This window comes from Geotrypetes seraphini, chromosome 2, assembly GCF_902459505.1.
Source record: "Geotrypetes seraphini chromosome 2, aGeoSer1.1, whole genome shotgun sequence".
Taxonomy (NCBI): Eukaryota; Metazoa; Chordata; class Amphibia; order Gymnophiona; family Dermophiidae; genus Geotrypetes; species Geotrypetes seraphini.
This window is the reverse complement of record NC_047085.1, coordinates 399,633,554-399,646,347: the sequence shown is the minus strand read 5'-3', so window position 1 is coordinate 399,646,347 and position 12,794 is coordinate 399,633,554. Positions and strand designations below refer to the sequence as shown.

General features: G+C 41.7%; 1 protein-coding gene across 1 annotated transcript in view; it reads right to left on the bottom strand.

The window, feature by feature from the left end:
* The window catches only part of TMEM196 (transmembrane protein 196), a 61,520-nt gene extending 49,505 nt beyond the window's left edge, over positions 1-12,015 (bottom strand). Inside the window, exon 1 of the mRNA XM_033935278.1 lies at positions 11,869-12,015. Within this exon, the coding sequence (XP_033791169.1) occupies positions 11,869-12,015 (147 nt within the window). The remainder of the gene's footprint in view (positions 1-11,868) is intronic.
* Between the last annotated feature and the right edge of the window lie 779 nt (positions 12,016-12,794).

The window sequence follows — 12,794 nt, the reverse complement described above, 5'->3', positions numbered from 1 at the left end:
GTACCTGAATAATTTGTAATCCGCATAGAATTGTAGGCTATGCTGAATATAAATAACAGTTGAAAACTCAGCTCTTTGTTACAGCATATGTTTTGTTGGGTTTGGAGCAGAAAAATTGAATTAAGACAGGGTGGATGAGAGCATTATCCACTGAGAGAGAGAGTGTGGTGGGGGAGGGAGAAAAAAGGTACATTTAAGAGGAAGGATAAGTAGCTCAGTCTTAGTCATGTTACGTTTTAAGTGGCGATGGGACATCCAGGCAGTAATGTTGGACAGGCAGGCTGAGATTTGGGCCTCAATTCCTGTAGAAATTTCTGCTATAGAGAGGTAGCTTTAGGAGTCGTTAGCAAAGAGGTGCTATTGAAAACCATAGGAGAAGATCAGAGCACCAAGGGAATGAGTATAGATGGAGAAAAGAAGAGGTATCCCTGGGATACCCCAACTGATAGTGGGAGGAGGATCCACCACTGCATACAGCAAAGGTCTGATGGGAGAGATACGAAGAGAGCCAAGAAAGAACAGAGCCCTGAAATCCAAGTGAGGACAGCATATCAAAGAGAAGGTGGTGGTCTACAGTGTTTAAAGTAGCAGATAGATCAAGAAGGATCAAGAAGGCATATGAATCTGGCCTGGAACAGGTCATTGGAGACTTTAGCAAGAGCAGTTTCTGTAGAGTGCAGGAGGCAAAAGCGTGAATGCAGTCAAGAATAGCTAGGGATGACAGAATGTCAAGTCAATGGTAGTGAACAGCACATTCAGGTAGCTTCGATAAGAAAGGGAGGAGGGAGATGGGCTGATAGCTGGAAGGGCAAGTAGAGTCCAGTGAAGGATTTTTGAGGAAAAGTATAATTACAGCATGTTTAAAGACATCAGGGACAATTGCAGTGGAAAGTGATAGACCAAGGATGTGACAGATGGAAGGGATGACAGTAGGAGAGAGAGCGCTGAGCAGATGGATCAGAATTGGATCAGAGTTGCAGATCATGAGTTTGGAGGAGAAAATAAAATGTGCAGTTTCCTCTTCAGTGATTTCAGAAAAGGCACCTGGGACTAAAGGAGGGTAGACAGGGTGGGCTGGGGGACAAAAGACATAGATAAGTCCTAACTCCAATGTGTGTAACTGATAGCATTCTATAAGTTGTGTGCATTGATAAGCAGCACACCTATGGCATGCCAACACTCCACCCACACGTATGGCCCACTTGTGACTACATACTAAGACACAGAGGGGCATAGACAGTGCAGATTAGGCCAATGATTGGCTGCATTCTTTGTTGGCATTTTTTCTTGGGAAGGGGAAGGGCATAGACAATGTAGATTAGGCCTATGATTGGCTGCATTCTTTCATGGCATTTTTTTCTTGGGAAGGGGAGGGGCATAGACAATGCAGATTAGGCCAATTAATCAATTAAGATATGAGCAAACAACTAATGTACGAGTTCAATTTTAGGTGCCATATACAGGATTTGGGGATAATTAGTTAATGCAGGATTAACATGGGAGCGCTTAGCGCCTCTAAATAGGTGGCAGTAAGTGCTCCCAAGTTAAGTTTTTACAGGTTCCATGCACTAATGCAACTCAAAAAAAAGCATGCAAAAGTGCCGCATTAAATCTGGGCTTAGCACATGGAAAAGTCCCATTGTTAGAACACGCTAAGATTTTACCTCATTTTAGTAAAAGGACCCCTTAAGGCCTGTTTTACAAATTGGCATTAGCAATGCTGCCATGATGCACCAAAGACCATTCAATTCCTATGGACTCCAGTGCATTTACCACGGCAGCATTGCTTCCACCGCTTTGTAAAAGAAACCCTAAATTAACTTAGAAATTAGGATTTTTTTGTCATGCCACTAACATACACCAACATTCAGCTGTTCATTTTTCACCTTCTCTCCCATTCTCTTGTGCTATAAATGGCCTGGAATATAGGCATGAACTAAAATATTTGTGTGGCAAAATTAAAAATAAGCTATTGAATTTATAACTTTATTATGACAGGCCATCTGTAATGAGAAGAAGGTAATATAATATCTTGGCTATACATGAGCAGTTATATTTACTGTTTTGCCTTTGTAAAATCCTTAGGGACCATTTTGCTAAGTGCAGTAAAATATTGCAGTTACTGTAATTGCCAGAATTACCGTGGAGTAACTGCAACACCCATGTGTGAACTCTAAAAGGCATTCTCAGCACCTTTTTCCCTCTTTAAAACTGCTGATGCGCAAGCATGCTCCAGTTTTACTCGCATTTTATTCATAAGATGCAGGTTGCAGGCTCTTCTTATAATTCCTCTTTTTGATGTTATCATAATGTTTCTATGTATTCTGAATTGAGGTTTGTGCTATATATGTTTTATGTCGCTCAATGTATCGAGTACACAGTCATTATTTGTGTTCTGAGGATGTTTGGGACTTTAGCTTTCCATTTTCAGTTATTTTGCTGTGGTTTCTCATATATATATATATATATATACAGTGGTGCCTCACACAACGAACTTAATTCGTTCCAGGAGCAAGTTTGTTATGCGAAAAGTTCGTTATGTGAAACGCGTTAAGCGCAGTGACTAACAACTGCCTGCAGTGCCTGCGCGGAAGGATGCAATACATCGGCAGCGATCGTGGAAGCTCGGGCGACTTCGTTGTGTGAAACGAAGTTCGTTGTATGAATCATGACATGAAGTTCGTTGTGTGCAGCGTTCGCTGTGCGAGGCGTTCTTTATGCGAGGCACCACTGTATATGTATATGTGTGTATATATAATGTATATATCACTGCTCCTTGTGTGTGTGTATACAGTATATAAATGCTGGTGTTTGTGAGCCTGGGCAAGTCACCTAATCCCCCATTGCCCCAGGTACATTACATAGAGTATGGGCCTACCAGGACAGATAAGGGAAAAATGCTTGAGTACCTGAATATGAACCACTTAGGCTATAAGTGGTATATAAATACTAAATTAAATAAATATCAATATATATCAGTTAAAAGTTTAAACAATTTTTTAGGACATTGCAAACCAGCCTGTTCAAGTGATTGGGCAGTGACTGGGCGCTGTACATTAAAACATTCAAGAGACAGTCCCTGCTCAGTAGAGTTTGCAATCTAATCAGACAAACAGGACAAGTAGGGGGTTTGGGAGTTTCTCTGACATGGATATTTTACAAACGAGTGGGCATTAAAAGCAACCTCAAAAACAGTGGGATTTTATCCTGGATTTGAATACTGCAAGGGACAGAGCTTGACAAACTGACTCAGCCAGTATGTTCCATGTGTATGATGCAGCATGAAAGAAGGAACATAGTCTGGAGTTGGAAGTAGAGGAGAAGGATACAAGTAAGAGATACTTGCCCAATAAATAGAGTTCTTGGGGAGGAGTATAGGGAGAGGAGGGATATCAAGGAGAATATCACTAGATTTAATTGCCATGCCTCCTATGTCAGACTGGAGATGAAATAAATGGCAGGGATGAAGTATGGTTTTGCAGATATTTATTGTGGTAACCGCAGAAGAATGTATTTTATTGCTGAAACATGGGTTCATGTTGGGTTCTGTGAACACATGAGATGACACAATAAATTTATTTTAAAGATACAAATCCAGGAGACGAGTCATCATTTTAACTCTATGTTCACCCTTTTTATCTGTGAATATATGTAGGGTTTTCATAGGCCTACAGAGTATCAAAAATGGAAAAAGCACAAACAATATCAAAGCAGGTGCCATAAGGTGGTAAGAGGGGCCAAAAGAGACTACGAGGAAAAAATAGCCAAGGAGGCAAAAAACTTCAAGGCGTTCTTTTGATATATTAAGGGGAAATAACCCGCGAAGGAAGCGGTGGGGCCGTTGGATGACCATAGAATAAAGGGAGTGCTAAAGGAGAACAAAGCCATTGCGACAAACTAAACACATTTTTTGCGTCTGTATTTACCAAAGAGGATATACACAACATACCAACATACCAGAAGCCGACAGGTTATATGCAAGAAACAAAGACAGGAAACTGACAGGGTTGACGGTCAGTCTAGAGCAGGTATGTAGGCAGATTGATAGGCTTAAAAACGATAAATCCTTGGGACCGGATGGCATCCATCCGAGGGTAATTAAGGAAATGAAAGGGGCTATAGCTGAACTGCTCCAACTAATAGCCAATCTGTCGATCAAATCGGGAAAGATTCCGGAAGACTGGAAAGTGGTGAATCTTATGCCGATCTTCAAGAAAGGTTCAAGGGGAGATCCGGGAAACTACAGACCAGTGAGTCTGACTTCGGTACTGGGAAAGATGGTAGAGGCACTGATAAAGGACTGCATCATTGATCACTTTGACGGACACAATCTGATGAGGACCAGCCAGCACTGCTTCAGCAAAGGAAGATCTTGCTTGATGAACTTGCTGCACTTCTTAGAGGGAGTAAACAGGCAGATAGATAAGGGTGACCCGGTCAACATTGTATATCTGGATTTTCAGAAAGGGTTTGACAAGGTCCCACATGAACGACTACTTCGAAAAATTGCGAGCCATGGAATCGAGGGTAAAATACTCACATGGATTAAATACTGGCTGGCAGATAGGAAACAGAGTGGGGTAAATGGACAATACTCGGACTGGAAAAGCATCACGAGTGGAGTGCTGCAAGGTTCAGTGCTTGGACCCGTGATCTTTAACATATTTATAAACGGCCTAGAAATTATTACGACAAGCGAGGTGATTAAATTTGCAGACAATACGAAGTTATTCAGAGTAGTGAAGACACAGAAGGATTGCGAAGACCTGCTACATAACATAAACACGCTCGAGAAATGGGCCGCAACATGGCAAATGAGGTTTAACGTGGATGAGTGTAAGGTGATGCATGTCGGTAACAAAAAACTTATACATGAATACAGGATGTCTGGAGCACGGTGGCGGCAAAAAGGGTGAACAGAATGCTAGGAATGATTAAGAAGGGGATCACAAACAGATCAGAGAAGGTTATCATGCCACTGTATCATGCCATGGTATGCCCTCCACCTAGAATACTGCATCCAGGACTGGCCGCTGTACATGAAGAAATGCACAGTACTACTCGAAAGGGTCCAGAGAAGAGTGACTAAAATGGTTAAGGGGCTGGAGGAGTTGCCATACAGTGAGAGATTAAAGAAACTGGGCCTTTTCTCCCTTGAAAAGAGGAGACTGAGAGGGGACATGAAAGAAACATTCAAGGTACTGAAGGGAATAGACTTAGTAGATAAAGACAGTTTGTTCACCCTCTCCAAGTTAGAGAGAACGAGAGGGTACTCTCTAAAGTTAAAAGGGGATAGATTCTGTACAAACGTAAGGAAGTTTTTCTTCACCCAGAGAGTGGTAGAAAACTGGAACATTCTTCCGGAGGCTGTTATAGGGGAAAACACCCTCCAAGGATTCAAGACAAAGTTAGACAAGTTCCTGCTGAACCAGAACGTACGCAAGTAAGGCTAGTCTCAGTTAGGGCACTGGTCTTTGACCTAAGGGCTGCCGCTGGAGCGGACTGCTAGGCTGACCCAGCAGCGGCAATTCTTATGTTCATATGTTCTTTGACACGCCCTCTTACCACTTCTCCCGCCCCAACCATTTCCCACAAAAATATGAGTGTGAAAACTTTTAGAAGAACTATCATAGTATACAGCACATGCCACAGAGAGCACACAAGAAAGTAATCATATTTAATGCTCTAATTTATGTATCCTCTTTACTTTCCCCTGTTATCTAGCCCTTGTTGTTTTTCCTCCAGCATTATGATTATCAGGGCACATAGCAAGGCCTTTCTTCAAGCCTACTGACATCATCTTCACAGAAAAGTATGACACATATCATCTTTACTCTCCATCTATCCTAGACCATTGAGTCCTAACCCTGTTTAGATTTCTCTTTTTCAGCAACAAATGCCAACTTGTCTGAGAACTGGTCCTCTATCATACATGAAATAACCTTTTTTTATGTGTAAAATGCCTCTGATAAAATTAGGTCACAGCTAAAATTATTCCCTGTACAAGTTGATGTGTGTTTGTAGTGTAGTGTGCTCAGGAGAAGCATTTCGGTGGAGTGTGGGAAGAGTTATGATCTACCTGTAAAATATGCATGAGTGCAAATACTTTATACCGGATTCTGTATAGGACGCCCGGTCTCAGAAGCCGAAGGGTGTCCTATATAGAATTGGGCCTAAGGCCACCTACAGTAAACCAGATTCTCTAACCAAAGTCCATGTTACAGATGCCGGTTAGAGAATCGGGTTGCTGTATATGCGGCCGCTAAGCTTATCGCAGCAAGGAATCCCCCTGCCGCAATTAGTTTAGTGGCTGCAGCCACCAGTCCCCCCATCCCCCTGAACAAACACCCCCGAATGAAAGTGACAGGAGGGATGCCCAATCCCTCTTGCCCAGAATACCCCTCACCCCCCCAAACAAAAGCAACAGGCGGGACAAACAGTTCCTCCTGTCTGAAACACCCCCCCCTAAAATGAACATGGCAGGAGGGATGCCCAATCCCTCCTGCCCAGAACATTCCCCCTACCCCCCACCCCCGAATAAACGTAGCAGGAGGGATGCCCAATCTCTCCTACCCAGAACACCCCCTAACCCACCAAATTAAAGCGGCAGGAGGAATGCCCAATCTCTCCTGCCCAGAACACCCCCCAACCTCCAAATGAAAGTGGAAGGAAGAATGCCCAGAATACCCTCCACCCCCCAAACGAACACGTCAGGAGGGATGTCCAGTCTCTCCTGCCCAGAAACCCCCCCAACCCCCAAATGAAAGTGGTAGGAGGGACGCTCAATCTCTCCTGCCAGGAACACTCCCTGAACGAAAGCAGCAGGAGGGATGCCCAATCTTTCCTGCCCGGAACACCCCCCACCCAGACCTCCCGCCCCCACCCGAACCCCTCCTAAACTCACTCCAACCCTCCCTGGATCCCCCCTGACCCCTCAGACCCTCCTCTAATCTGCCACATTCGTTCAGGGGGTGGGGGTGTTCTGGTCAGGAGGGACTAGGCATCCCTCCTGCTGCTTTCGTTCGGGCGGCTGGGAGGGTGTTCCAGGCAGGAGGGATTGGGCGTCCCTCCTGCCACATTCGTTTGGGGAGGGACTGGCGGCTGCAGCCGCAGCCGCTAAACTTATCACAGCAAGGCAGCAGGGAGATCCCTTGACGCGATAAGCTTAATGGCCACGTTATAACAACTTGATTCTCTAACCGGCTTCTTTAACATGGATGTTGGTTAGAGAATTGGGTTTACTTTAGGCAGCTTTAGGCCCAATTCTATATAGGATGCCCATTGGCTTCTGAGACATAAGAACATAGGAATAGCCTTACTGGGTCAGACAATGGTCCATCAAGCCCAGTAGCCTGTTCTCACAGTGGCCAATCCAGGTTACTAATACCTGGCCAAAACCCAAGGAGTAGCAATATTCCATGCTACCAATACAGGGCAAGCAGTGATTTCCCCCATGTCTTTTTCAATAACAGACTATGGGGTAATATTGGATTCTCAACTGTCCTTTCAAAAATATATTTCATGCACTATCCAATCAAGCTGTTATTCACTCTCCATTCATTTCTTGAATTCAGCTCATTTCACACATTCATACATGTTCTCATTATGTCCAAATTAGATTACTATAACTCTATTTATACCAGAATCACCACTACCCAACTGAAGTGCCTAAAGACCTTGCAAAACAAAGCCCTGCATTTACTCTGCCATGTCCGATGTTTTGACAAATTAACCTCACTGTTCTTATATTTTCATTGGTTGCCCATTCAATATTGCTCTCTCTTTAAAAGTCATAAGACAATTCATACTGGTTTGCCCCCCTATCTCTCAACATTCGTTATTCCCTACACCTCATCACAAAAACTATACTCCCTCTACGCAAACTAATTGTTCTAAATACCTGTATTTTATTGTAAACTGCTTAGATCAAATGTTAATAAAACATAAACATAATTGGTGGCCCCGGGACCACACCAGGCCCATTATGAATCTACCAAGAACTCTGTTTTCATTTTTTGGCCCCCAATTCCTGGAATGATCCCTCCCCCCTTATATTCATTTGGAAGCCAACTTTTCTAAATGTAAACATTATTGAAGATGCTTCTCTATAAAAGGGCTTACAATCTTACAGAAACATAGAAACATGATGGCAGATAAAGGCCAAATGGCCCATCTAGTCTGCCCATCCGCAGTAACCATTATCTCTTTCTCTCTCCAAGAGATCTCACGTGCCTATCCCAGGCCATCTTGAATTCTTCAGACACAGTCTCTGTCTCCACCACCTCTTCTGGGAGACTGTTCCATGCATCTACCACCCTTTCCATAAAAAAAGTATTTCATTAGATTACTCCAGAGCCTATCACCTCTTAACTTCATCCTATGCCCTCTCATTGCAGAGTTTCCTTTCAAATGAAAGAGACTTGACTCATGCACATTTATATTACGTAGATATTTAAACGTCTCTATCATATCTCTCCTCTCCTGCCTTTCCTCCAAAGTATACAGATTGAGATCTTTAAGTCTGTCCCCATACACCTTATCACAAAGACCACACACCATTTTAGTAGCCTTCCTCTGGACTGACTCCATCCTTTTTATATCTTTTTGAAGGTGCAACCTCCAGAATTGTATACAATATTCTAAATGAGATGTCACCAGAGTCTTATACAGAGGCATCAATACCTCCCCTTTCCTACTAGCCATACCTCTCCCTATGCAACCTAGCATCCTTCTAGCTTTCGCTATCACTTTTTCAACCTGTTTGGCCACCTTAAGATCATCACATACAATCACACCCAAGTCCCGCTCCTCTGTTGTGCACATAAGTTCTTCACCCCCTAAACTATACCATTCCTTCTGGTTTTTGCAGCCCAAATGCATGACCTTGCATTTCTTAGCATTAAATTATAACTGGCAAATTTCAGACCATTCTTTAAGCTTCATCAGGTCTTTCTTCATGTTATTCACACCATCCGGCGTGTCTACTCTATTGCAGATTTTGGTATCACCCGCAAAGAGGCAAATCTTACCTGACAACCCTTCAGCAATATCATTTATAAAAATGTTAAAAAGAACAGGCCCAAGAACAGAACCTTGAGGCACACCACTGGTAACATCCCTTTCCTCAGAGTGATCTCCATTGATCACCACCCTCTGTCGTCTTCCACTCAAGCAGTTCTTGACTCAGCCCGTCACTTTGGGACCCATCCCATGGGCACTCAGTTTATTTATCAGGCATCTGTGTGGAACACTGTCAAAGGCTTTGCTAAAATCTAAATACACCACATCTAGCGCACATCTTCTATCCAATTCTCTGGTCACCCAATCAAAGAAATTGATCAGATTTGTCTGACAAAGACCTACATCTAGTGAATCCATGTTGCCTCCGGTCCTGTAATCCACAGCATTCCAGATACTTGACCATTCTCTGTTTGAAAAGTGTTTCCATTAATTTGCTTACAACAAAAGTCAGACTTACTGGCCTGTAATTCCCTACTTCTTCCTTACTTCCACTTTTGTGGAGAGGGACCACATCCGCCCTTCTCCAGTCCTCCAGTACCACTTCTGACTCTAGAGACTCTTTGGAAAGGTCAGTCAGCAGAGCCACCAGAACTTCCCTAATTTCCTTCATCATCCTCGGATGTACACCATCTGGCACAATCGCTTTGTTTACCTTTATTATAGCTAGCTCCTGAGGATCACAACCCTCTGAAAATCAATCAGAGTCTATTACGGTACTCCTCCATCCCTATTCACGGTTGTCTTCTGCGGTCCCACTCCTAGCACTTCAGCCGTGAACACAGAACAGAAATACAGTATTTGTTGAGTAATTTGGCCTTTTCTTTATCAGCCTCAACATATTCCTCCCCTTCACCTTTGAGTCTCACAATGCCACTTTTGCACTTCTTCCTATCACTAATATATCTAAAAAATGCCTTCCTAACATTCTTCCCACCTTTGCCTTCCCTTATTTATCTCCAGTTGATGTCTGTGGAAACTAGGATAAACACATTTATTTTTAATGTGATCTTATTTTTACTTTTGTGTGTTTGAATGTGTTCTCTTTCCTAAATTTTAGTTATTGTTTGTATATTACATTGATCCATGTGTTGGAAAATGGCGGTGTATCAAGAAACAATAAACCATAAACTATTGACTTTGGTGTCTGCTTCTTCCACAGGAAGGATATAACACAGATTTGAAAATGCCATCTCCATATACTGTTTTCTGATACTGCACCAAACACATTTCTGGAAGTATCCCTCCGCCCCTCCCCCCAAACCCAGCTGAAGCTCCATAAAAGTATGTTGTAGAATCCAGAGTTTACTTTTAGTTGAATTGAGAGAGAAAGTACAATAATATTCACACAGCCGTCTTGCCCAGGTAAATCATTATAAGAACTGATCTTATAATTCCTGTTTTGGGCAAACAATAAGTTTAGTTACAATGTTTTCATTGTCCAACATTAATCCTCTCTTGTACCTAGGAGACATTTACATAAAGCATAATGAATCTGATGCAATTTCTGAACAGGTGAGCCTGCTTGAGTCCAAAGTAAGAAACTTAATTTAGTCGCCATTGAAGTTTTGAATTTTGTAATCAGTATTAGATTAACAAACTAATTTCATAATTCAAACAATACAGTTCTAGGGCAAGTATGGTATATAGTTAGGACTTCTCTTGTTCAGTTTTAACAAAAACAAACAATAAAACACCCCTAGTGTCCATATTGGTATTTATGGTTATAGCTGAAAAGCACAGAAAAATACAGTTTTTTTGCACAGATGCAGGAACCAGCAAACATGTCAGGAATGAAAATGGGGCAGTGGACTAGTGTTTATGTATTCCCTGTACCTCTCACTCTGGGAAATAAAGCTCATCAGATTTAAGAGGGGTTGAGGGTTGTCAACAGCATGCATGTTATGATGATTGCTCTTTGCTATATGTCACTTGAACCTTGCTAGTTTGAGAAAAGATAAATCAATTTGCAAAGGCTTCATCATTCTGAATGATAAAAAGGTACCACCACCCCTTTTTACAAAGCCACACAAGTGGCTGCCACTGCGGTAACTGCCATGAAGCCCATAGGGATTTAAAGGACTTTGGGGCGTAAGCCCTTTTGTCACATTTTGTTTGGCATCTAAAAATAATCGTTAATAAAATGCTGTTACATGGAGTGCTTCTACTGTTTTTGTTTTTTTCTATTGAGTTAGATTTTTGTCTCATGGAAACTTTCCTGTAAAGGCCTTTTGCTACAATGAGCATGAAAGCAGGTTAAATACCAGGGACTGTATTAATGTATTAAAGGCAGGATCTTTTACTCTGTGTTGGTGTTTTTAAAATAGATATTCCTAGCACTCCATGCCAGCAAGATATGGCATTTCATTTACCATCTAATGGCATCTGATAGCATCATGACACATCCAAAATAAGAAAAGTAAATCCCTCACAACTGCATAGTCAAATCATTTGCTTAGTAATTTTTTTTTCTAACCTAGGAAAATAGGTTAGAAATGTGTATTGCTTTTCAGTGTACTACAATAAGACAAAAGGATATATGATCGTTTAAAATGCTACCTTCTATATCAAATAACTCAAAATGCATATGGTTAAAACTGAGTTGGAGCCTAAATTTGAAGCTTTGAAATCAATGTTTCCTTAAAAAAAAAAATTGATTATCTGATAACCTGTGTATACATTTAAATAAAGTTGAATGTTTAAAACTATAAATCCTAGCATGCACAAGTTTCTTTGCAAACCACATACAATTAGAAGGAATGTGGTTTACATGAGAGTTACCTCAGAATGATAACCATTAAAGAGTTAAAGAGAGTGAAATGTCTAACGTACACACACCCCGCTCCATACCGGAGAGAAGTCTCCCAGCTGAGGCTTTTCTTCTGTTCGGACCTTGTGGAAACTGACAGCACCCACAGCCATGCTGGATACCCCGAGCCCTATCTCCAGCACAGAAAGCACCAAAAGGCTCCCAATAATCTGACTGCTGGAGCACATCCTTCTTTAGTCGTCATTCTTTTCAGGTCAACACGAAAAATAATAAATCATCTGCTTCTCTTTCTCCTTCTCGTCTTTTTTTTTCAAATACAAGTAGATCCAGTTAATGTATTATCCCATCCAGAGACTCTTCATCCATACAGCAGCTTTGCTACAACATGCAGTTTGATTTAAAAAATAATAATAATAATAATTTAATCTATGATTTAAATTCCCTGAATTGGCAAAGCCACAAGCAAAGCTAGGAACATAGTCTAGCTGTTAAAAGTCTCAGTATTTCCAAATGGTTTTCCTCTGGGTTAACACAGGAACTGTCCAAGGTACTGTAACAATTCTTTTTTATAGATGAACATATTTCCTGTTCAGCTGTTCATAAGATTTGTTAGCACTCGATATCAGCTGGTAAATACAATCTCGACTTGATTTGTTTCTTTAGGATGTTAGAATGCCTTTTTAAATAAAGATGCTGCAAGAGTGGATTTATATTCAGCTACTGAAGTGGTGAAATAGCACAGTATGCCGCGTCTCGTATAAAAGCATCTTTGTCTGTGAGCTTCTTTCTGTTTCTCTCACTTTCCCAGAATGATCAATCTCCTCTCCATCTGTCTCTTTTTAAAGCTTCACCTCTGCTCTTTCCTCTTAGTTTGATATCCAGTTCGATCTCCTCCTCCATCTCTTTCTCGACACCCTTGTCCTGCCTTAATGCTTCTAGTATTCCTCTCTCTTTAAACCCACCCCCTTTCTCAATCAATTCTATTCCCCTGTTGGTATCTTTTAGT